We start from the raw sequence: 26,453 nt of genomic DNA on the forward strand, positions 1-26,453 counted from the left end.
AAGTCATGCTAGTGGAGTAGTTATGAATTTAAAGAATACTTGTGTTGAAGTTTGTGATTCCCGTAGCATGCACGTATGGTGAACCGTTATGTGATGAAGTCGGAGCATGATTTATTTATTGATTGTCTTCCTTATGAGTGGCGGTCGGGGACGAGCGATGGTCTTTTCCTACCAATCTATCCCCCTAGGAGCATGCGCGTAGTACTTTGCTTTGATAACTTCTAGATTTTGCAATAAGTATATGAGTTCTTTATGACTAATGTTGAGTCCATGGATCATACGCACTCTCACCCTTCCACCTTTGCTAGCCTCTCTAATACCGCGCAACTTTCGCCGGTATCATACACCTACCATATACCTTCCTCAAAACAGCCACCATACCTACCTATTATGGCATTTCCATAGCCATTCCGAGATATATTGCCATGCAACTTTCCATTATATAGTTCATCATGACACATCCATCATTGTCATATTGCTTAGCATGATCATGTAGTTGACATAGTATTTGTGGCAAAGCCACCGTTCATAATTTTCATACTTGTCACTCTTGATTCATTGCATATCCCGGTACACCGCCGGAGGCATTCATATAGAGTCATACTTTGTTTTAGTATCGAGTTGTAATCATTGAGTTTTAAATAAATAGAAGTGTGATGATCATCATTCAATAGAGCATTGTCCCAAAAAAAAGAGAAAGGCCAAAGAAAAAAAGGAAGGCCCAAAAAAAGGGGCAATGCTACTATCTCTTTTTCCACACTTGTGCTTCAAAGTAGCACCTTGATATAGCGAGCCTCATATATTGTGCTTCAAAGTAGCACCATGTTCTTCATATAGAGAGTCTCATATGTTGTCACTTTCATTTACTAGTGGGAATTTTACATTATAGAACTTGGCTTGTATATTCCAATGATGGGCTTCCTCAAAATTGCCCTAGGTCTTCGCGAGCAAGCAAGTTGGATGCACACCCACTAGTTTCTTTTGTTGAGCTTTCATATATTTATAGCTCTAGTGCATCCGATGCATGGCAATCCCTACTCACTCACATTGATATCTATTGATGGGCATCTCCATAGCACGTTGATACGCCTAGTTGATGTGAGACTATCTTCTCCCTTTTTGTCTTCTCCACAACCACCATTCTATTCCATCCATAGTGCTATATCCATGGCTCATGCTCATGTATTGCGTGAAGATTGAAAAAGTTTTGAAAAAGTTAGAGTATGCAACAATTGCTTGGCTTGTCATCGGGGTTGTGCATGATTTAAATACTTTGTGTGGGGAAGATGGAGCATAGCCAGACTATATGATTTTGTAGGGATAACTTTCTTTGGCCATGTTATTTTGAGAAGACATAATTGCTTTGTTAGTATGCTTGAAGTATTATTATTTTTTATGTCAATATAAACCTTTGTCTTGAATCTTTCTAATCTGAATATTCATACCACAATTAAGAAGATTTGCATTGAAATTATGCCAAGTAGCACTCCGCATCAAAAATTCTCTTTTTATCATTTACCTACTCGAGGACGAGCAGGAATTAAGATTGGGGATGCCTGATACGTCTCCAACGTATCTATAATTTTTGATTGCTCCATGCTATATTATCTACTGTTTTGGACATATTGGGCTTTATTTTCCACTTTTATATTATTTTTGGGACTAACCTATTAACCGGATGCCCAGCCCAGAATTGTTGTTTTTTGCCTATTTCATTGTTTCGAAGAAACGGAATATCAAACGGAGTCCAAACGGAATAAAATCTCCGAGAACGTGATTTTCTCACCGAACGTGATCCAGGAGACTTGGACCCTGCTCCAAGAAACAAAAGAGGCGGTCACGAGGGTGGGGGGCGCCCCCCCTAGGGCGCGCCCCTGCCTCGTGGGCCCCTCGTTGCTCCTCCGGCGTACTTCTTCCTCCTATATATACACACGTACCCCCAAACGATCAGAAGAGGAGCCAAAAACCTAATTCCACCGCCGCAACTTTCTGTATCCACGAGATCCCATCTTGGGGCCTGTTCCGGAGCTCCGCCGGAAGAGGGTCGTCATCAAGGAGGGCTTCTACATCATCCTAGCCCCTCCGATGAAGTGTGAGTAGTTTACCTCAGACCTTCGGCTCCATAGTTAGTAGCTAGATGGCTTCTTCTCTCTCTTTGAATCTCAATACAAAGTTCTCCCCCTCTCTCGTGGAGACCTATTCGATGTAATCTTCTTTTTGCGGTGTGTTTGTTGAGACCGATGAATTGTGGGTTTATGATCAAGTCTATCTATGAATAATATTTGAATCTTCTCTGAACATGATTGGTTATCTTTGCAAGTCTCTTCGAATTATCCGTTTGGTTTGGCCAACTAGATTGGTAGTTCTTGCCATGGGAGAAGTGCTTAGCTTTGGGTTCGATCTTGCGGTGTCCTTTCCCAGTGACAGAAGGGGCAGCAATGCACATATTGCATCGTTGCCATCGAGGATAACAAGATGGGGTTTATTTCATATTGCATGAATTTATCTCTCTACATCATGTCATCTTGCTTAAGGCATTACTCTGTTTTTAACTTAATACTCTAGATGCATGCTGGATAGCAGTCGATGAGTGGAGTAATAGTAGTAGATGCAGAATCGTTTCGGTTTACTTGTCACGGACGTGATGCCTATATACATGATCATGCCTAGATATTCTCATAATTATGCTCAATTCTATCAATTGCTCAACAGTGATTTGTTCACCCACCGTAGAATACTTATACTCTTGAGAGAAGCCACTAGTGAAACCTATGGCCCCCGGGTCTATTCTCATCATATCAATCTCCATCACTTTAATATTGTTTTGCTATTTACTTTGTCTTTACTTTTTACTTTGCATCTTTATATCAAAAATACCAAAAATATTCTATCTATCAGATCTCACTCTCGTAAGTGACCGTGAAGGGCTTGACAACCCCTAATCGCGTTGGTTGTGAGTAGCTATCGTTTTGTGCAGGTACGAGGGACTTGAGCGTGGCCTCCTACTGGATTGATACCTTGGTTCTCAAAAACTGAGGGAAATACTTACGCTACTCTGCTGCATCATCCCTTCCTCTTCGGGGAAAACCAACGCAAGCTCAAGACGTAGTAGTACCAAACATGTTGTGTACCTTACCATGAGTTTGGCAAGAGGGTACAATAGCGATCCAGGAGTAGATCACTGGACAACGGTCAAAATTTTCCTTAGTTACCTAAGAGGACTAAGGAGACATTTCTCGATTATGGAGGTAATAAAGAGTTCGTCGTAAAGGGTTACGTCGATGCAAGCTTTGACGCTAATTTGGAAGACTCTGGGTCTCAATCTAGATACATATTGGAAGTGGTAGCAATTAGCTAGAGTAACTCCATACAGAGCTTCGTAGACATAGAAATTTGCAAAAATACATACGGATCTGAATGTGACAGACTCGTTGGCTAAACTTCTCTCATAAGCAAAACATGATCACTCCTTGATACTCTTTGAGTGTTGATCACATGGCGATGTGAACTAGATTATTGACTCTAGTAAACTCTTTGGATGTTGGTCACATGGCGATGTGAACTATGGGTGCTAAATCACATGGTGATGTGAACTAGATTATTGACTCTAGTGCAAGTGGGAGACTGAAGGAAATATGCCCTAGAGGCAATAATAAGTTGTTAGTTTATATTATATTTCCTTATTCATGATAAAGGTTTATTATTCATGCTAGAATTGTATTGATCGAAAACTTAAATACATGTATGAATACATAAACAAATAATGTGTCCCTAGTAAGCCTCTACTAAACTAGCTCGTTGATCAAAGATGGTTAAGGTTTTCTAACCATAGACATGTGTTGTCATTTGATAACAGGATCACATCATTAGGAGAATGATGTGATGGACAAGACCCATCCGTTAGCTTAGCATAATGATAGTTCAGTTTATTGCTATTGCTTTCTTCATGTCAAATACATATTCCTTCGACTATGAGATTATGCAACTCCCGGATACCGGAGGAATACATTGTGTGCTATCAAACGTCATAACATAAGTGAGTGATCATAAAGATGCTCTACAGGTATCTCCGAAGGTGTTTGTTGAGTTGGCATAGATCGAGATTAGGATTTGTTACTCCGAGTATCGGAGAGGTATCTCTAGGCCCTCTCGGTAATACACATCATAAGCTTGCAAGCAAATGACTAAGGAGTTAGTCACAAGGTGATGTATTACGGAACGAGTAAAGAGATTTGCCGGTAACGAGATTGGACTAGGTATGAAGATACCGACGATCGAATCTCGGGCAAGTAACATACCGATGGACAAAGAGAATTACATATGTTGTCATAACGGTTCAACCGATAAAGATCTTCATAGAATATGTAGGAACCAATATGGGCATCCATGTTCCGCTATTGGTTATTGAGCGGAGAGGTGTCTCGGTCATGTCTACATAGTTCTCGAACCCGTATGGTCTGCACGCTTAACGTTCGTTGACGATATAGTGTTATATGAGTTATATGTTTTGGTGACCGAATGTTGTTCGGAGTCCCGGATAAGATCACGGACATGACGAGGAGTCTTGAAATGATCGAGAGGTAAATATTGATATATAGGACAATGATATTTAGACACCGAAAGTATTTCGGGACGTACCAGGAAGGAATCGGGTTACTGGAAGGGGTTTCGGGCACCCCCGGCAAGTTATGGGCCTTATAGGCCAAAGAAGGGGACAGACCAGCCCATAGGGGGGCTGGTGCGCCCCTCCCTTATTTGGCCATCCCTAGGGAAGGAAAAGAGGGAGGGCTAGCCCCTCCTGCCTTTCTCTCTCATGGGAGAAAGGAAAGGGGGGGGCACCACCCTCCCATGCCTTTTCCCGCACTCCAAATAAGGAAATGGGGGCGCGGCTTGGAAGGGACCCCTAGGATTCCTCCTACTTGGGCGTCTTCTTTGGCTGCTCCTCCCTCCCTCCCACCTCTATATATGTGGGAGGGGGCGTCTAGCACACAACAGACAATTGTCTAGCCGTGTGCGGCGCCCCCTCTACCGTTTACACCCTCGATCATATTTTTGCAGTGCTTAGATGAAGCCCTAAGGAGATCACTTCATCATCACTGTCACCACACCGTCGTGCTATCAGAACTCATCTAATACCTCGTCGTCTTGCTGGATCAAGAAGGCGGAGAACGTCACCGAGCTGAACGTGTGCAGAACGCGGAGGTGCCGTACGTTTGGTACTTAATCGGTTGGAGCACGAAGAAGTTCGACTACATCAACCGCGTTGTTAAACGCTTCCACTTATGGTCTACGAGGGTATGTAGACATACTCTCCTCCTTGTTGCTATGCATCTTCATAGATAAATCATTGCGTGTGTGTAGGAATTTTTTTTGTTTTCATACAACGTTTACCAACAACACTACCATGGTGCACTTGCCCAATGATCCGGTGCTTCCCATGTAAGTTTGCATGGCCATAAAAATATTTTATGAGTATCCTTTATATTAATTATATTACCTGCTGTAATAGTCTGTTGATTACATATCATTTGGGCAGCCTAGTTCAATGGCAAAGCGGAAACTCATAGCATTGGGGACACGAGGCATGTACACTTTCTTGGGAAGAGTTGCACCTCGTTGTACACTTCATGGCAGGCATCAAGTTACTTGTGAAGGAGAAATGGGCTGGCTTGTACAATGTGAAGAAACCTCTCCTGATATGAATGTATTAAATATCTATTTATTCATATATATATATACATAGAGAGAGAGAATGGATTTGCTATCCACATTAGCTCGGATGGTTGTTATCGGAACCCTTCATTTGCTTTGAGATCCGAACTTTTGAGTGGATAAGGTTCTGATTTTATCTTTTGTTGAATTTCGCCACGGCGGTAGGGGAAAGCTTGGGCGAACCTTTTCGTTGTCAGTGGCCGAAAAGGGATGCCTACTGCCTGGCTTTTGCAGGTGTAGTCAGGGCAAGTTCTCCTGGATTTGGCTGCTGGAGCGCAGCGCGGCGAACGGATCAGCGGAAGTCCTCCCTGGCTGAGTCGAGGCTCAGGCGAGGGACGGGCGACGGCGGGACCGGCGACAGAGGGCCTGAGCGCCTGGGCCTTGACGACGAGCTCCCGCACAGCCCGGCTCCCTCCGTCCATCGGCACGGTGCCTCCGTGGTTGACCGCGTGCGGCAGGGAGGTGGCGCCCGGCGGCTAGATTAGGCGGCTAGTTGCTCGTGCGCGTGTTGGTGGCTAACTGCTGGTGCGTGCTGGTGGCTGGTGAGTGACTTTGCTTACATGGGCTGGCTGGACCAATTTTCTTTAGCTGGGCTAGAATACATACAAGAACATCCAAAAATGGAGACGACCGAGGAGACGTCAGCACATCTCTGCACCCGGGATTCCATTAGCCAGGATCCTGACTCGGGCGTCTTCGGGGGCTGAGCATTGACTTTTGTTTGATGTTTCTTTTTTTTACCGCCACCCGCGGAAAAAAATGCACAACAAAAAGATTCTCGAACCATGGCCACGAACGAGCTCGACGAGCTAGGTTGGAACAACTCCAAGTCCGTACCTTGTCCCGGCGTCGGCAATGCCCTTGCTGTAGAAGCTGGCATGATCGCCACGGCATTCCTCAAGCCTGAAAGACGTTTTCAGCTTCTCGATACACTTGACCCTGGGCTTCTGGTGAGACAGTGTCCACCGGCCAGCGGGTACGTCGAGTTCATGCCAGCGTCAAACAAAGTTGACATGAGACTGACCTGCCCATTCGAGCCTACCATTACGCCAGCCAGCCAAAACACGTGGGGGCATTTCTCCGTCATATGCGGCGGAATTTATTTCTTCGTACCAGGTCCTATGGGCAACGCCAGGTTCGAGTTTGGTGGGATACGTATACTGAGCGATGAAGCCTTGCACTACCACGTAAGAAAACTAGTTTCTATGTTTTTAACTCTTAATCCGTTGATTCTTATGACAGTGTATAAGCATTCATTTTTTCTGTTGAAATTTTGCTCACGCTTGACTTAGGTGAATGTCTTCAAAGATGGACTGTGGGATCTAAAAGTCTCGGAAGCCATGGTCAGTGTGATACAACGCCCAACCTTCATCTGCAACCCATACTGTGTGATGCAAGGAGAGGCTCTCTACATGATGTATGAGGTTGGTAAAGTAGTGGCGTACGACCTACTCAAGGGATCTTTCACGTGCGTCCATCTCCCTCAAGACTTCGTTCTCGGCAGCTTGCATGGTGGTGCGGACAACAGGGTGACAAGATCCACCATGGGCATGCTAACCATGGTCCAGGTGTAAGGTGGGCTACTTCGTTTCTGGGACCGAGAGCTATTTGGTAAATGGATCTCGCGGGCAAGCCTCCCCTTCCCATTGATGTTTGGCCTTTCCGAAGAATCAACAAGGTGGGGCGTTGTGTCCTATTCTGTGAGGATACTGGCCGCCGACGAGGAAGCACGGCACGTCGTTGCGAGGTTTAGATACTCAGGGTGTCTGTACTCCATCGACACCGAGGCCATACAAGCAACGGAGCTGCTACCACGTACGAACACCATCCTAGTGTGCAAGGTTGTGCCAATCACTCTGACATGGCCGCCAAAGTTCCCCCGACACTTTGTTCAGGACTAAGTTATCATTACAAGGCCGCGATCGTTTTAGTGTGGCTCCAAAACTTATCTCTGTATTTTGGATATGTATTTTGTCATTTACTCTAGTATGTCTGGTTGACCTCCTTGGTGCGTTCATTTGATTTCATTCATGTTAGTCGTCTTCTCACGCCTGGTTTTATGTATTCTTTTATGGTGCGTCCCATAGGTTAGTTGTCACACCATTTTTTTTAAAGACAAGACATGGGTACTGACTCCTGCTAAAGCTTTTTTTAGTGTTGCGGTGATGGTATCTATACATCATAAAGGGCATGTGCATTTTTATTATAGTGTCATGTTGCCTCGGGTGTGCACCATTCGTACAATGCGGTCCGGAGGTTCCTTTGCTTGGTAATATAGTGGGCGCGGTGATTGATGTCTTATATAAATGAAAAATATCCCGTTGCGGGTATGCACGATTCTGATAGTGCAGTCTGGAGGTCTCCCCCCCCCCCCCCCCCTCACAATCTAAAATACGTGGCCAGCGTCATCTATACATCAAAAAGGATCACATTCATATTCGATAGGTGCGCCTCCCTGTGTAATCTAGTTTGATGCGGTGATCAACGTGATCAATGTCATATATACAACAAAAAGTGTGTTTGATAGGGTGCTAGTTGTTGCAAATATGCACGGTTCCGACAATGCATTTTGGAGGTTCCCCCCATGCAATCTTGCTGGTAAAGTGACCAATGTGATCAACGCCATCTTTGTATGGGGGAGACTCGCGTTGAAAAGCAGCTGGGCACTCCTATGCGAGTATGCATGGTTTTGACAAATGTAAAATGATTTTTTTAGGAATTCAAGTGTTACCATGATGGTATTTATACGTCATAAAAATGTTTGCGGCCTTATTCTTATACGGTGCCTCCTATTCGGGTATGCACAGTTTCTACAATGCAAGCGCGAGGTTCCTTTGGTAATATAGCTGGTGCGGTGGTCAACATTATCAATGACATCTATAAAAATCGAAAGGGTCGCATTCATATTTGATAGGGGTGCCCCCCCCCTATTTGTTGCTTATATGCACGGTTCCGAAAGTGCAATCTAGAGGTGCCTTCCTATTTGTTGCTGATATGCACGGTTCCGACAGTGCAATCTGGAGGTGCCCCCCCCCCCCCCGATTTGTTCCTGATATGCACGGTTCCGACAGTGCAATCTGGAGGTCCCCTCTATATATCAAAAAGGCTCACACTCATATTTGGTATGGTTGCCCCCCCCCTTCGTAATGTTGTTGACCCGGTGATCATCGCAATCAATGCCATATACAAAACACATATAAAGGTATGTTTGATAGGGTGCCTCTCGTAGCGAGTATGCACAGATCCCACGATGCACTTTCGAGGTTCCCCTACGTAAGCTAGTTGATGCAATGACCAACGTGATCAATGTCATCTTTATACGGGGAAGAATGCATTCAGATGCAATGTGACCCTCGTATGCGGGGATGCACAGTTTAGACAATGTAAATTGGATGTTTCTTTGTGCATTTTTTCCAGTGTGGCGTTGATGGTATCTACATCATAAAAGGTCATGTGCATGTCCTTATAGGGTCCCTCTTCCTCGCGTGTGCACAGTTCCTACAATGCGGGGCGGAGGTTCCTTTTGGTGATATATTTGGCACACTGATCAATGACATATATAAAACAGAAATCTCTCATTGCTCATATGCACGATTCCAATGGTGTGGTCTGGAGCCCCCCCTTCTTGTGCAATGTAGATTGATGCGGTGCTCAACGTGATTAATGTCATATATACATGGAAAAAATAGTGTGTGCGATAGGGTGCTAGTCGTTGCGAATATGCACGATTTCGACAAATGCATTCGGGAGGTTCCCTATGTAAGCTTGTTGATATGGCGACCAACGTGATCAACGTCATTTTTGTACGGTGGTGACTTGCGTTGAAAAGCAGTGGGGCACTCCTATGCAGGTATGCACGGTTTTGACAATGTAAAATGAATTTTTTTCTTTGAGAAATTCAAGTGTTGTCGTGAAGGTATCTATACATCACAAAAATGTCCTTGTCCATGTTCTTATAGGGTGCCTCCTCTTCTGGTATGCACGGTCCCTACAATGCAAGCGGGAGGTTCCTTGGGTAATATGGTTGATGCGGGATCAACGTTATCGATGATATCTGTAAAATCAAAAGGGTCACATTCGTATTTGATAGGGGGGATGCTCCCCTATTTTGTTGTTGATATGCACGGTTCCGACAGTGCAATCTGAAGGCCCCCCCCCCCCATATATCAAAAGGCTCATGTTCATATTTGATAGGGGTGCCCCCTTCGTAACCTGGTTGATGCGGTGATAATCGCAATTGATGTCATACATAAAAAAAGAGAAAAGTATGTTTGATAGGGTGCCTCTCGTAGCGACAATGCACGGATCCGACGATGCACTTTTGGAGGTTCTCATGCGTGACCTAGTATAGGGCTCTCCTATGCGGGGATGCATGGTTTAAATAAATGTAATTTAGATGTTTCTTTGTGCATTTTTTCAGTGTTGCGGTGATGGTATCTATACATCATAAAGGTCACGTGCATGTTCTTATAGGGTCTCTCTTCCCCCGGTGTGCACGGTTCCTACAATGCGGGCGGAGGTTCCTTTGGTAATATAGTTTGTGATGTGATCAACGTTATCAATGACATCTATAAAAATCAAAAAGGTCACATCACATTTGATAAGGGGGTGCCTCCCGTTGTAGTCTATATGTACAGTTCGAATAGTTCAATCTGGAGGTCCCCCCTTCGTAATCTAACTACATGGTCAATGTCATCTATATATAAAAAGGCTCATGATTCATTTTTTTATAGGGTGCCCCCTTGCGTAATGTAGTTGATGCGGCTATCAACATTGTCAAACGGTATCTATAAAAAATAAATAAAAATGTGGCATCCATGATTGATGACCTTATGGCCATGGATAGTTATATCATAGGTACTGTTATCGAATAAAAACCATTGATGACCTTATGACCGGGGTATGGCTGTAGCAAAAACAAGCAGAACAACAACAACCATCACATATCATCAATAAACACGTATAAAAAACCATATTTTTTTATTTTCATCTGGGCTGCAACTCCAAGGCATGTGTCCTATTTCATTACGAATAAATGGCCGTTGTGTTACCAAAAAATGCTTTCACCCCACTTTGTATATAAAGCAATACGGCCGAACCGATAGAAAGTGATGAGGGAACCTCTTACAAAGCAGATCAAAGATAAAACAAGATTACAAGAGTGCCCACACTCCATCAAGACACAACCGAAGCTACTAACTAGAAGAGAGACCGCGACTCCAAGAGAAACCATCGAACGTTGATGCAACACACACACACACACACACACCAAGTTATCACTGGAGAGGGAACCCCTGCCCTCTCGCTCCGGACCATGGAGCATCGATCCTGCCTACAGACAACAAGGACTGAGACGATGCCCACGACGTCACGTGTAAAAGATAGGAAGGCAACAAGACCGCCCCAAGCCAGAGCCGAAGGAGCTTCGAGATAGGATCCGAGCTCGCCAACCAATGTCGAAGAAATGCAACCGGAAGGCACCTAGGCTTCATGACGACGCCCCCAAGAGGGTGACGACGCAATACGCCGCCGTCGTCGAGACCGAAGATACGGGTTGTGTTCCAACATAGAGAATAAATGGAGGTTTTTTCGTTTAGATTACTACTTCATTGAGTTTTAGATTACTACTTATATTATAAGAAACAAATTATTACGTCATTTCATTACACTGTAATTCAAAACAAATTATTATGTGCATTTTGTGCAAAAAAATTATGGATGGCTTTTTATAGTGAATTAGAGAAAAAAATGGCATGTAACGGTTTTTTCTCTCTAAAAAAAGGTAAACATATCAGACCAAGTATTGGCCATAACGCTCGTCTTTTTCCGGCCCATATCGGATGATATGTTTAAAATTATATTTACGAAATGACATGTTACGTTTATATGGGTAGAGCCCAGATAAGTGGCTAGTTAATTTCCTCACGGGCATGCGGTGGCTAGCTAATTTTTAAAAAAAATGATAGTGATGTTAGAACATGCAAAAATGGCCGTATCCTTACTAACAAAACACATTCAGCTGATGCACGCAGGCATGACGTGACCACCGTGAAATAAACAAAATGGTACGTACTGTGCCATACACCAGGGTCTGTATGACGATCGTCCACGAGCCCGTGTGCATGTTGCGTGCGGTGGTGGGAGATCACATGAGATCATGATATCTGTAAGTCTCACGCGTGCTACCTTTTTTTTAGCTGGTGATACGGATCTTGTGTCGTACTCTCGCCCTGTCGTCACCATACAAAATATATACCAGGAGCAGGCATTGATATCCTTCTTAAGTCCATTTGGAGCAGGAGACCCCCTCTCCCCTACTTCGGGAACCCGCTGTAGTACGATCCGTGCGCTAGGCCGTGTGGCACCTTGTGCTCTAGAAGGCATAGCATAGGGCTGCAGCCTGCGAGCAACCAGGCTCCATCATTTTGGGCTGCAGCGAGCATGTCGCGTGCTATTGCTGGAAAGTTGACCCACGACTTTCATATTAGTGGTGTCAAACAGGGTGCATGCACAGAGAGCTTGTTTATAACCAACGGAGACCGAACAGCGTCAGACACACCCAGGACGTGATGCCGCCCGACCCGACGGACACTCACGTGAGCCATGCATGGACTGTGGGCATGCATGGGCCATGGGGGCTGCTGCCACGCCCGTCCACCCGCGTGCCAACGGTTTTTAAAATGCGCCCGCATGCAAGTTTGGGACATGTGTCCTGGGGTCAGGTGAGTGAAACGCACGGAAGAATGGACGTGATGCTATGTTTGTATTGAAGACTTTGTCAAAAACAGGACTCCCTCTTTTTCAGTTTACAAGTACTACGTGTATATCTAGGTTGTCAATTTTATCACCCTAATATAAACTATATAACAAAAAATTATACCTTTTGAAAATAGAACATATAAAGTTTATATTGGTATGTTTTTTGTAATATATGACTTGTATTAGGTTGGTCAAATTGATGATCTAGGAATACACGCACGCCTTATAAACTGAGAGAGAGGGGGACTGGGCGAGGGTTTAACACGTCGGCTTTTAAGGTGGAGACGGGACCAAGCTGAAACGTTATGCTAGGGTTTCCTACCCAGGGCGATCAGTGGGCGATTGCCCCGCCGCCACCACCGCCGGGCGCCGCCCCGGCCAAGTGTGGCCCTTCGTCCGTGCCCCAGCCCAGGCAAGGTACCGGTCACGTGACTCCGAGGGTCCGGTCGATCCCGTCGTGGCCAAGTCGGATACAGCTTCGTGGCGTTCTGGAACCGTACGACCGGAAGGATTAGGGTTTCCTAAAACATGCCGCAAGGGAAGTCTGAACCCAATCCCTTTAAATCCTAAGAGCAACTCCAACGGGCCGACCCAAATGTCGCAGCGGCTTCTGACGCCTTTGGAGCTAAGGCGTGGTCCAGCCCGCCACGGGGGCGAACTCCAGGTACCTCCAGTCAGTGTCAACCACGGTGAACTACAGTATGATCCCAAGCAAAGGCGGGTCGCGGGTTGCCATGAACTGCTGACGGAAAGCCTTGGTTGATGCAAGACTTAGCCACTCCCCCAACACCGTGCTAGACCGCAGAAGGCTCTTCAAGTCATCAAGACGGAGAAGCACCTGCTCTACAAGCTCGCCTAAGCGAAGAACTTTGGTAGTGGATTCCTCGCCATCACTTGTGGGGGGGTGGCTTGATTGCGGCCATGAGTGCTTTGGAAGGGCGCATGCGCGTGTGTGGGGAAAGAGAAGGGTGTGGTGCCTGCTGATGAATGGAATGGTGGTCTTTGACTCTCAGCATCTGCGAGTCTAGAAACGGCATGGCGAAGAGATCGAAAATCCGGCCTGGTGCGAGCAGGGAGGCACGTGCGGCGGCAGGCCCAAGGGGCATGGGCGCCTTTTGACTTGAAGCATCACATGCATGCAGCCGCATGCACAGGGGCTCATCCTGTTCGGCCGTACGGTACGTTATAAGTGATACGGGCATCACCCAGCAATCCGCATGCCCACATGGAGGTAGGACCATCAGGGACGTGTTCGTACTCGGCTTAATTTCTGTTCTGACGGGACGCCATGCACCGCATGAGCCTGCATGTTCTCCATGGCGTTGTCGTGCATGTATCTCGCTATTGAAAAAACAAATGACGGGGAGAATCGGCGTGCAGGAGAGGGCTGGGACCCCGGTGCGCAGCAGCTAAATGACAAAAAAACGACGCATGTGTAAGAAAAAAGGTAGAACCATGCCATCGAAAAGAAAAGGTTCAAACCTTCCGGAACAGTTCTCCAGTATCCATTTGCTTTTGGCGCTGTGGTCATGTCTGCTGCACTGCAACAGCGACAGGCTAGAGCCTGCCCCCGTTCCCTTCCCTTGCCTGCGGCGTGGTCCACCTTTCGCTATAAGAGGAAAAGAACATCAAATGAAGCGTGGTCCATCTTTCGCTATAAGAGGAAAAGAACATCAAATGAATAAATTCAGGAAAAATCAAATAAGGTAAGAGGAGGGACCAGATCTCAACACCAACGAGCGCTCGTGATTGCATCCGCCCTAGTGAAGCTTCATAGGTTTGCTTTTCATATATATATATATATATATATATATATATATATATATATATATATATATAGGGTCGCGTTATTCGTCATCCTGGTTAAGGAATAGTTATTCTTCACCCCCCTCTATTTTATCATCAATGCATCATAATTTTACATTCCGTAAGTTTTGTCTTATTTCCGACGTAAAAAGAGACCGTAAGAAAATATATAATCGCCGTAAAAAATATTTTATGTTATGTAAAATTACAAACGTAAAAACATAGTCTAAAATACACATAAACTACAAATTTTCTTATCTTATGACCTATATTTTTATTTTCTTATGTCAAATTTTACGTAGTGAATCAATAGGAATGTAACTATTTGAATTCTAAACGTAATTTAATTATGAAATGATCGTAAGATTACCTCGGATGAAGAATAACTTATTATGCACCCTGAATGATGAATAGTAATATATATATATATATATATATATATATATATACTCTCTCTCTATTTTGACATCAGTGCATCGTATTTTTACGTTTCATAAATTTTGTCTTATTTCATACATAAAATGAGAATGTAAGAAAATATGTACTCATCGTAAAATTATGAATGTAAAAACATAGTGTAAAACATATATAAAATGTGATTTTTCTGGTCTTATAACTTATATTTTTTTATACCAAATTTTACATATTAAATCAAAATGCATGTAACTATTTATATTCTAAATATAATTTATTTAGGAAGCGATCATAAGATTACCTCGGATGAAGAATAACTTATTCTGCACCTTAGATGATGAATAATAATACTATCACTATGTAGTAATGTGAAATAACTTTAAATATTGGTTGTTGGATGACGCCAATCTAATGGTATCTTCATAACATACACTATCAACTTTAATACTGCCAAGTTTTTTTTATTCTAAATGAATTGTTATTGTTTTCTCTACTACCGGCACCGCATACCGGTGAGATTGCCCACATGCCAGGCCACGTGACGTGGTTGACCGATTGATTGCCCGCGGTCGCCCATACACCACGACACATACGTACGATACGGCTGTGTGGGTGTACGTACATACATACACACCACGCATACCATTGAGGTCGGGTGGGCGATGCTTTTTATTCTTTTAGAAAAAACATCCTACCTTTTATGATGAAGGGGTATGAAGAGATTATCGTCGTTAATGTGTTTAAGTGATTGTGGCGAAGAAGTGAATATCAAATAATACAATATGAAAGTATCATAAATCTAATGATGTTTTTTAGGAATATAAATCTAGCGATGATGTGTTTTCTATATAAATTTAAGACAAACTTCGTAAAATATATTAAGACAAATATAATGTACGAACTAAAAATACGGAGAAAGTATATACCAGTACAAATTACCACAGACGTATTTTGACTTGGTCCGAGTGTCCGACTCACCATGTCAGCAGGGAGTTCAATACTCCGGCTCACTCGTGTGCACAACGTGCTTGTTCTCTCGAGGCCACGGAGTGCTGGTTAGAGCAGAGCCCCGATTTCCTCCTTGTTAGCCTTCGGGCAGACTGTAACCAAATGATTCTGAAATAAAGTTCTAGCTTTCGATGAAAAAAAAAAGAGTGTCCGACTTTGGATCAGGAACGCAACGCCGACTGTAAAATATCCTCCAGAAGTTCGCCCTTCACGGCAGACCGTATTTCCCCAACTAAAAGCCAAACCAAACGATGAACAAACTTGAAATCCCCCTCCCGGTTTCCTCTCTTCGCACCTCCGCCCTGAACGATCGACGCTCCGGCAGGCCAAGGTTTGGGCTCCCCCTCCCTTCTCCGTCAATCCACTCGCGGATTATCTTGTGCGCGGCTTAATCGTTGCTGTGTGCTGGTCTTTCCCGTGGAGGACTTGCTCTGGGGACTGGGGTTAGGTTTTCAGGCGTCGTCTGCGATTCTCGGTTGTTCCTGTCTCCACGAGTTGGTCGTCCCCAAGGAATGCGTAAGCTTTCGGTTTACTCTGTTGATGTATTGTGCTCTATGCAAGATATTGCAGAGGAATTGCCGTCTGTAACAGGGCCGTAGTACTGGTCCTCTAAATTAATTGCTTAAGTAGCCTATTAATCATGATTTCGTGTTCATCTCGGTGATTATAGGTATTTAGGGCATTTGTATTTGTCAATTATGATGCCAAGATTGGTCCTTATGTATGGGGCTATACTCATGATAAGATTAGCCAACAGTTCAAGCCATATCTGTAATGCGGGAATTTGCTTGTACTTAGTCGTGGAGCAGTTTAATTGCCGCAAAAACCTAGGTTGTGTTCCCAGTTTGAGTAAATGATGTCATTGAGATGTGTGTAGCTTTATATTCTCATGCTCGATTACTTCTTCCTTGTGATCATCTAGGTGTACTATATGCTAAAAAAATATTCTTTGCCAACGGCTCCAGTGTTCTCTTCCCCCCGGACACTGTATGCAGAATCGGTCTTTTGGGATTGTTGCCTTGCTTTATGATTATTAGATGTGTTCTCTTTATGATTCTCTATTTTTATTCGTCAAATTTCCTTGTGGTCAGCTAGGTGTACTATGCTAAAAGAAAATCTTACCCAACTGCTTCAATGTTCTCTTTTCCCCGAACAGTGTATGCAGAATCGGTCTTTTAGGATTGTTACCTTGCTTTATGATTATCAGATGTGTTCTTTTTATGATTCTCTATTTTTATTCTTCATATTTCGTTAATGAGTTTAGCTCTTGAGCTGAAGTTATTGAGTTTTCGTTGCTGTGGTTTAGAGTTGGTTCAAAATCTGGAAATTATTGGCATTGAAGTACCACTTGATTGTCTCAGCACTAGCAGAATTATGTATTCAGTCTATCCTATGTCAGTCCATATAGGTCTAGCTATACAAATTCTTCATTTTTATTGTTTTGGAATTAGCTTCTTGTTTCCCAACAGAGTTCGTGGTGCCATGACATTCTCATGTGCAGTATGTTCCCAATTCAACAATCTGCCTCTGATCTTCGCTTTTGGACTCTTGAGTACATTCTGTTTGGGAACTGCATACTATGTTTGATTTAAATGAATTGTTGAGATCAAAATCCACACGGTAGATGAACTGAGTAGCTGATAAGCTCCCATGCGTAGAACACCTCTCGGAGTATCAACTTAGCTCTAGAATCAACCATATTTTTTCTGGCACGTACAATTAGCTGGAAGCATCACACCTCTTGGATACTCCCTGCTCCCAACATAAAATTTGTTCATGTAAGTAAAACCAGCATACTGCAAAACTCCACAGTTGCTGCTAGGTTAGCAAGTGTAGGTTTGAAACAGAGGGAAGGGTGGAAAATTAGATTAGGTAAAACCTTGTGGCACTATACCTTGATCATTCTATATCACTGGTGCAGCATCTGGCCCAAGTATTTTGAGGAGTCTATCTGTACTTTTATTAATCATTAATGTGTTGGTACATATATATTGAGAAATGAAACTTCTGTCACGGATGTTTTAGTTTTCTGCTTTTCTTGTTGAAAACACGACTGCCGCTTGCAAAACCTGTTTGATAGTTCGGATGAAATTGTGTCACATGCCTTATCTAGTTTGGGAGGTACTAACCTCCTGTTGTAGTTGAGCAGTATCCATTCGAAAAGAAATATTTTGCTAGTCTTTCACTGATCAGTTGTGTAATTGCATATGAATCGAAGCACTAGGGGGTAAACCAAGAAGGTAGATAGCACGAAATTCTTCACTAGAACAGTGACAACAGTGACTTTCTGTTATCCCTATTTTTCCCTTGGTAAAACGTATAGGATGTACTTCTCACGATCAGCACTGCAGCTAAGATGAACATGCAATCTCTCTTTTCTTTTAATTTTCAGAACATTTACAGTCTTTCTCACTACTCTGATTCTTCATTATCAATGGACGCAAAGTCATAAACAAGAGCTTTTACGACTTCATGTTTTGAAACCAGTTAAATCATATAGTTTCTGTTATTTTTTCTCATGCTCCTGTTTCTCTGAACATATTAGCTGGAAGTATCACAGAGTTTGTTAGCTTTTTACAGACAAATGTGCTTGGATTTTTGTTTAAGATTGCAGCTATATGTATCTTCATGTTGTTTGTTCCATGAATATTCTTATGTACCCTCAAAATAACTTCTGTTAATTATGTTCAGTACTGATGAATTTTTCATTGTCTATTTTGAACACTGTCATTTTCAAGTTAAGTTTGTACTCTGTAACCTCATAAAGCGCAATATATTTGTTGGCTGTTTTCTGTTAACAATAGTTACCCCTGTTCTTTCATGTGCAAGTTGTAATCATCTATCTAACCATGTTTTCCCTTAGAAGTTAGAACGTGCCTGTTTGTCTATTCTAAAACTAAGGTGTAGCATGCAAGAGCTTGTCTTTCATTTAGTATGCTTCAGTTTGTCTATTGTGGATTACTTTGAAGTTCTAGCTTTGTCCTTATTCAAATTTGACGAAGCCTATAAGAAAAATATATCAAGACCTACAACACCAAATTAGTTTCATTACACTGAACCGGATCTTGAAAACGGGACTGAACTGAATCCGGCTTCTTGGTATTTTTCACAAAATGTATTTCCGTTTTATATATATTTGGTATTGTAGATCTAAGCATATTTTTCTATAGACTTGGTCAAACTTAAATAAGTTTGACTTAGACAAACCTAGAACTTCAATTAATTTGGGAAGGGCGAGAGTTTTGGTTTCTAGAATTTAGCATCCTGAGCTTGTCCTTAATTTGCTACACTCCAATTGTCCTCTTGCAATTATAAATGATATTGTTTCTTCACTTGCCTTGTTTCTTTCCATGTATGAAAAAAATGGTTTCCAACTCATATTGGGTATTTCTGTTTTGATGTCAAACGAACCTCGGAATCTTTGCATAATTTCTTATTTTTATTAGTGTGTAATGTATCGGCATCAAGCTAACAATGCCTGGACTGTTTCTGATGGACCAAAGCGTGTAGGGTTCAATATCTTTTTTTATTGTTATTTTGGTTAGGTAATTTATGCATATGATATTCACTGTTGTGCAGATCGGACTGGCGCTATGCACAGCCATCATATTTTATTTAGGTTATATACCTAGAACTCTAATAAGTGGAGCTTAGCAGTAGCATACAGTGACTTATTACTGGATTTCACTGTTATAAGCACGTACTTATAAATATTAAATCATGACGCAAAAATCTAGGAATTGTCCCCAGTATCCACCTTATTATTTTGCTAATTGTTAGGCTATAGTAAGTGTTGCTGCAACTTGGAATTTGGTCGCAGCATGCTCTTTCACTATTTTTTGTCTTTTTGATCAATGTATTAATGTCAAGTCACTGTATACACTCCTGTTTTGAAACAACATTGACATATTTTGATGAGATTTTATTTTCTCTTGTTTTGAAACAGGAGTCTGGACTGGATACACTCCTTCGCTTTTGTTCTGTGTGATAAAAGATTTATAGCTTATAATATCACAGCAATGTATACAACTGTGCAAACATACTTTATCTTAGGTTTTAAAACAGTTTCCGCTTATTTTTCAGTGCCATTTAGAAGATGTTGGTGGCCAGAGAACAAAGCAAGTCACCGACCCATGCTCAAGGTCTGCTGGAATATACACTAAAACTTCATGCTGGTAAGTTTGCTCATGAATCATGAACCCTGAATGATTAACCTCATACAAACCAGACATCAAATATATTTCAGTACATAGTAGTCATAACAGTTTCCGCTTATTTTTCAGTGCCATTTAGAAGATGTTGGTGGCCAGAGAACAAAGCAAGTCACCGACCCATGCTCAAGGTCTGCTGGAATATACACTAAAACTTCATGCTGGTAAGTTTGCTCATGAATCATGAACCCTGAATGATTAACCTCATACAAACCAGACATCAAATATATTTCAGTACATAGTAGTCATAACAGTTTCCGCTTATTTTTCAGTGCCATTTAGAAGATGTTGGTGGCCAGAGAACAAAGCAAGTCACCGACCCATGCTCAAGGTCTGCTGGAATATACACTAAAACTTCATGCTGGTAAGTTTGCTCATGAATCATGAACCCTGAATGATTAACCTCATACAAACCAGACATCAAATATATTTCAGTACATAGTAGTCATAACAGTTTCCGCTTATTTTTCAGTGCCATTTAGAAGATGTTGGTGGCCAGAGAACAAAGCAAGTCACCAACCCATGCTCAAGGTCTGCTGGAATATACACTAAAACTTCATGCTGGTAAGTTTGCTCATGAATCATGAACCCTGAATGATTAACCTCATACAAACCAGACATCAAATATATTTCAGTACATAGTAGTCATGCAAAACTTGCATCTGTCATATTAGGAACTCATTGTTGTCGATATGTACATGTTAACTAATGTTGGGCCTCCACAACCCACTACTGGCATGACTAAAAGAGCCAGTCTTACATCTTTTGTTAGGGAAACTACTATACATCTTAGACTTGTGGAGTAATTTACAAGATGCACACACAAATCTCTTCGGCACCTGAACAAAATCACTAATTCCAACACACCTAGTGTGCTGCCACACATGGCATGAGTCACAAGATAGCATCCTCTCACCATCATCATCCTTCGCTCCACATGAACAATTAACTGTCCATTTTTCTACACCCCTCTCCATCCGATAAATTGCAACCCTGCGCTCACCTCCAACACACTTGCCTTGGATGCTGACAGTCCCTTTTGCTCCAAATAAGAGCTTGACTTGAGTTGTGTCATCTGCAGTTGGACAATCAAGAAGCTGGTTTGCTACAAAGCTTTGTAGCATCAAGTAGATACTTTGGAATGTTCTCGCAGCCTCCATCTTCAGATCAGCAACAGTAGCTGTTTGCGGAAGTGTTAAAAGTTCTGCTGGGAGGCTGGGTGGATCACCAACCTGATCCAATAGCTCCACTTGGCACCAGATGTGCAGCACAGATTGGTTTTGAGGTAAGAAATCCTCTTCCATGTCATAATGCTTGATGAATTGTTTGCAGTCCAAAAGGACCATCGCAGATCTGTTGGCATGTTCATGAATATGTTCTGGCTTATAAGGTTGCATTGTATGAGGGTTGAGGAGCATATCATAGAGGAACTTGATGTCACGGAAAAGGTGTTCCCGAGTTGGCATGCTCGCATTCTTTGGCGGCAAGATTTCATTTGTGAGCCTGCAATGAGTAAAAGAACAGTTAGCCTTTTGATCATAGAAACAAGAACTAGGCTAGTTATGCAAGTCACAACCAATATCTGAGTCACGAACCTATACTCTATTGTGTTTGTCTCACTGTTGCATCGAACTACAACAACCATCCCATCATAGGTTCTTGTACCACCAATGGTCTTGAGGCAGTAATCAACCAGCTGTGGTGAACCAATTGGATGAGCTGTAGCTGCCTTTAGGGTTCGCATAGCCACCCACCTATCTGCAGCACGGAGAACTTTCAGCACAACATCCATCGCTTGCTTTATTTTCTCATCAGCCCAGTTTTCGTCTTTGAAATTGGCATCATATGCTAGCTCCCTCTTGTGCATTGTCACAAGGTGGGTATGCACACTCTTGCCAGCAGCAAGCCCCAAGACATAGAGGAACAGATCACGGAATGTTGTGAGAGGGCGCTTTGAGAGCGATTGATAGAATGCAATGGTATCCTGCAGTTGGTTTCGAGGATATCGGGAGTGCGGAAAGAAGTGAGAGAGTGATACTGAGGAGAGGTTTTCAGTGGCTTTGCTGTAGGTTTCAGATGTAATTCCAAAGCTCCCACTTCCAAGTTTGAATCCCCACTGCCCGTACCAAGAACAGCCAGTGGCAATGGCATGTAGAACTCGGTAGTCAACTTCAAACTTCTTCGAGACATCCAACACTGAAACCTTTCTGAAATTAATCATGTACTCTTATGTTAGTATCATTTCCCAACAAATTACAAAAAAGGTAGGCTGTTCCTGTTCCACATAAATGTGTAAATCTGCCTTTTATACCTGACTCTTAGGTATGTGCAAAGACGATCCCAAAAGTCCATCAGTTGGTATCCTGTCAAGAGGCTGGAGCCACCTTCATGGCCGTTAATTCGTACAAGATGGCCAAACCCATTTTCATGTACTATGCCATGTAGCAAATGCCGCGGATCGTCAATCTGGGCATAGTCCCAATCTTCAGATCCATCATGGGGTAACGCAGAACCGTGACTGCACGCCAGGCACCTGATCATTTGATTAAATAACAGTTCAGCATGTAATTTTATTTGTCATCAGAAGTTGAAGTGTTGCTACCATTTTTCCAATGATATTATTGTCACATTTGTTTGCAGTGATATTGTTGCCTTATTAGATTGCAAATACTGAACATTGGTGATAAAACCAACCTTGTCTCAAACAATTGAACCATCAGGCCACAACGCCGGCAGGTTTTGCAGCTGGCCGTTTTGTCATTCCGAATTATGAAGTGAAACTTCTTCCCACAAACTGGGTGCCTGCTCCAGCCTATCAGAGTTGAACAAATTAATGACATCAATTTGGCTCCAAGATGTAATTCAACAGTCATGGTCATGCCATTATCTATTTGTCAGGAGATGTGGCTTTAAGTTCCCGAACAGGTAGTTCATCAATTTATAATGAATTACGTGTTAAACTTGAAAGAGTGAGGCTATTAGGAATAGGCTGTTCATTTTGACAGCCTCTGTTCCCTCTCATTCCTCTTATTTTTATCTCTTTTTGTCTCACTTCCATTTTTTCTCGCTCTTTTTTTGCTCCTTTTTGCCGTTGGCTTTTTTGTTGACTTTTTTTTGACTTGCAAGCGCAGAGAGGTTCAAGAAAAATGGATAATGCTATATTAAAAGCCTTTACTCCGTCGGGGTAGTCAAATCTAATTCATGAGAGCATGAATCTGCACGGATTTTACAGCATCCCAAGCTAATAAATAACACAAATCTAGGAACTCCATACTCTTTACCAACCAGATAAATCTATAGCTGACACAAAGACCTATACACAAAACAAGAAATTCCCACCTTTTCAAAAAAAAAACCAGAAATCCCCAGACGACTACCTGGGCATGCTGAAATTTACACACACTCGAGCACGCCGGAATAACTGAGGCACTTACCAGCAACCGTACAGTGGTCACAGTGGACGCGCCTGGCCCTGGGCACGTCCTCCTCGACCACATCCATGGCCACGACCGAGGCCTCGCCCTCCTCGCCTACACGGAAACCTACCTGCCACACCGCGCCGGCGTCGCCCAGCACGCCGCCCTGCTCCCACTCCGCGGGCGGCGGCGCCGGCGACGCGTGCCGGGACAGGAACCCCCGCACGCTGGCGCGGAACGACGCGGCGCCGGCCCGCTCCTTCCGGCCGGGGAACGCCCGCAGGTCGAGGAGGCAGGGCTCCGCCAGCACCCGCCCGCGCCGCGCCCGCTTCGTGGGCCGCCCGAGCACCGCCATCGGTCGACGCCGGCGAGGAGGGGAGGCGGATCCGTGGGGCAGCGGCGCGCTCGCGGCGGGCTGGGGGCGAGGCGGCTAGATCCGATCGGGTTCGGAAAATTTTCAAACCGGCGGTTGGGTCTGGAAGCGCGGGGACTTTGGGGGATTTTCGGATCGCGCCGAGAGAGATTCGTAAATTTTCAGATCATGGCGGATGGGTGGGTGGGTGTGGGTTGTTGATAAGGTCGGAGGACGTGGATATATATGCCGGGCCCGGGGCTGTGCCTGTAGCCTGTAGGTCGGTTTGGCTCGCGGGGAATTTACGGTTTCGCCCCTCGGAGGCTTCGAAGAGTCGCGAGCGAACACGTCTGCGTGCCGCGGGAAAAGAGGGGCTGATTGATTGAAAGCGGGAATTTTCTGGAAAACTTCGCGTGTGGGACCCGCCGGGGACGTCGACGTTCTTGGGCTTGTTATCGGGTTGGGCTGTGCAACGGACACGAGCGTTTTTTTTTTGCGGATAACGGACACGAGCGTTGAGCGGGTAATAGTATCGGCCTCTATTGGTTTTGGCAAGACAAAACTCGCCAAATATGATAATAGCGGTTGAATTTGGAATATCTCGTTTGGTAGATCAGATTTTGGTAAGGTTCCTTTGTTGGTTGTCCTCTTTGGCAGCAACGCTAAACTATCCTAAGGCACGTATTACGGTGCTACCTTAGTTGTGTGACATAAGATTAAAAAAATTCTAGAGAAGGTCATCATTTTTTTTTGGAAAAGCATAACCTTATATATTAACGCTCCTTGTGCAAATCACCCAAAGCAGAAGCAGTCACTTTGGGAGGTACATCAGTGTTCCAAGACACACTATCATTCACCATACACATACTACCGATGTTCGCAAATTCACGTGCTGCAAAGTTAGCCTCTCAATGACATACTACTACCACTTCATGTTTGGCGAACCACATTTTTGGCTGGAACTTGATGTCCTTGATGATGAGTAATTGATAATACCAAAAACATAATTACATTTTCCATGAGTTTATTGACTAGACTACCCGGTGACTCATCCACCTAGTAAGAGAAATCTTATTACAATAACTATCACTAGTTTGGCACACGATTCATTTCATTAGCAGAACGAAAACATTATCAGATGGTCCACAGAGCATGCTTGCTATTGGTTTTCTCCAACGGCTCGCTAGCACACCTCGAGCTGGCGTGCATGTTCTAAGAAAAGAACTAATGTGTGTGTGGTATGTAATTGCTAGTTTGGTGCAAGGTACGTGTTGCCTTGATGTTTTCTCTTTGTCTTTTTGTTTTATATACATGTATTAAAAATATACTCATTGTGCATTTAAAATATTGTTCATAATGAAAGTAAAAAATCATTATTTATTAAAAAGTGTTCATCATGTATTTAAAAAATGCTCCATGAAGTAATTACACATATTTATTGTATATCAATGTTTTTAGTGTTATTAAAAATATAGTAACTAAAAAAGTGTTTTAGGCATTATAAAATGTTCGTGCAATATTTTGATGTCATTTTAAAAAAAATCAAGCATTTATTTTACAATATTCTTGCAATTTATATACAGTGTTCAAGCTTCCTCCTGTGTGACACATGTCTCTTTCTGCAATTTTTTCTGCAACATCATGTGTGTTGCAAAATTGCCTTCTGCAACAACACCCATGTTGAAAAAAAATTGAAGACAAAAAAAACTACTGATATTTTTCTGCAACATCATCTACGTTGCAACATTTTCTTCCACAACAGCACCCATATTGCAAAAATAGTAAAGAAAAAAAATCTGCAACATAAGCTTTATTGCAAAGGATTATGCAACACTCCCCTTGTTGCAATGATGAAGATGGTGTTGGACGCTGGATAGCTCTAGATCTAACTGATGCCGAGGTGGTGGATCTTTAAAAAAAAAATCTGCCAAGTAGAAAATTAGAAAAGATGCATGAAAAGAAGAAAGAAAAAGTAAGGAAAGAAACAAGACAAAGAAAAAAATATAAAACAAAAAATATAAAAGGGAATGAAAATAAATAGAAAAGGAAAAACCGAACACCAAACCAACAAGAAAACCTGCATAGAAACCGTAGTAGAGAACCACTGGCAGAAAAATAGGAAAACCCACGGAAACCAGACTGACCTACTTTCCCGTGCTTGCAGGCGACGCTCAGCTAACGCTGGTAGGTGGCGACATATAGCCGATTTTTTGGAAGGGCCATATAGCCGATTTTGGCCTAAAGACAGGACGTAAAGACTTATATGTGGACCAAAGTCCTCTCCTAACAGACTTATATGTCAACGCAGTTTTTTTTTTAAACAAAAGCTTCCATTACCATTACCATAGAACATAGGCTATTGCTTGGTTATATATATCCTGAGAAAAATACTCAAACAACACACCTATAATATAGAATGATCCAACGGAGGAATTAAAAAAAATATGACTGTATGTGTCCTTGACAAAAAAAAAGTTCAGTATATATTTATGTCGTAGTGAGCTAAAATGCTCGTTATTTTTGCCGAAAACACATAAATGCATATTTTCACAATCCCTCCGTTGGATCATCTACATTAGAGAGATGATCCATATTTATTTCATATTTTTTGAAAACTTTTAAACCGCTCAAAGTTTGGCGAGCCTAAACAAGTTCTTTGGCGCTATGGTAGACACGGTTTTACATATTAAGGGGTTGATCAGGTTAAACATGAGTGCTTCTCTTCGATGCCCTCTGCGCTAGTAATGAAAACAAACGCCCATGTCCGCACCTTTG

At 42.9% G+C, this 26,453-nt stretch overlaps 1 protein-coding gene and 1 long non-coding RNA gene across 4 annotated transcripts; one reads left to right on the forward strand and one right to left on the reverse strand.

The window, feature by feature from the left end:
* The first annotated feature begins 15,867 nt into the window (after positions 1 to 15,867).
* Positions 15,868 to 22,946, forward strand: LOC125550793 (uncharacterized). Of its 3 annotated transcripts, XR_015600350.1 has the most exons (8): positions 15,868 to 16,030; positions 16,123 to 16,215; positions 19,646 to 19,874; positions 19,983 to 20,074; positions 20,183 to 20,274; positions 20,383 to 20,474; positions 20,992 to 21,195; positions 22,551 to 22,946. It is a non-coding gene; the product is annotated as an uncharacterized LOC125550793 (long non-coding RNA). The 3 variants fall into 3 exon arrangements; XR_015600349.1 differs by lacking the exon at positions 22,551 to 22,946 and adding an exon at positions 22,233 to 22,438 and having other exon boundaries at positions 15,873 to 16,215; XR_015600348.1 differs by having other exon boundaries at positions 15,875 to 16,215.
* On the reverse strand, positions 20,556 to 23,901 carry LOC125550792 (PHD finger protein At1g33420). Its single transcript, XM_048713884.2, has 5 exons — positions 23,345 to 23,901; positions 22,605 to 22,722; positions 22,222 to 22,443; positions 21,506 to 22,117; positions 20,556 to 21,413 (listed from the first exon to the last, which is right to left on the reverse strand). Exons 1-5 carry the CDS (start codon positions 23,679 to 23,681, stop codon positions 20,612 to 20,614), a joined length of 2,091 nt encoding a protein of 696 aa, XP_048569841.2. The 5' UTR covers positions 23,682 to 23,901; the 3' UTR covers positions 20,556 to 20,611.
* Positions 23,902 to 26,453: the final 2,552 nt, after the last annotated feature.

Source organism: Triticum urartu, chromosome 4A (genome assembly GCF_056163025.1).
Source record: "Triticum urartu cultivar PI428250 chromosome 4A, HENAU_Tu73, whole genome shotgun sequence".
Classification (NCBI taxonomy): Eukaryota; Viridiplantae; Streptophyta; class Magnoliopsida; order Poales; family Poaceae; genus Triticum; species Triticum urartu.

Bases quoted from the DNA above. Each gene is read 5' to 3' on its own strand.
- LOC125550792 (XM_048713884.2), bottom strand. From the start codon at position 23,681: ATGGCGGTGCTCGGGCGGCCCACGAAGCGGGCGCGGCGCGGGCGGGTG. The intron at 22,723-23,344 runs GTAAGTGCCTCA...CAACTCTGATAG, and splicing joins TGACCACTGTACGGTTGCTG to GCTGGAGCAGGCACCCAGTT. The intron at 22,444-22,604 runs GTTGGTTTTATC...TCAAATGATCAG, and splicing joins GTTCAATTGTTTGAGACAAG to GTGCCTGGCGTGCAGTCACG.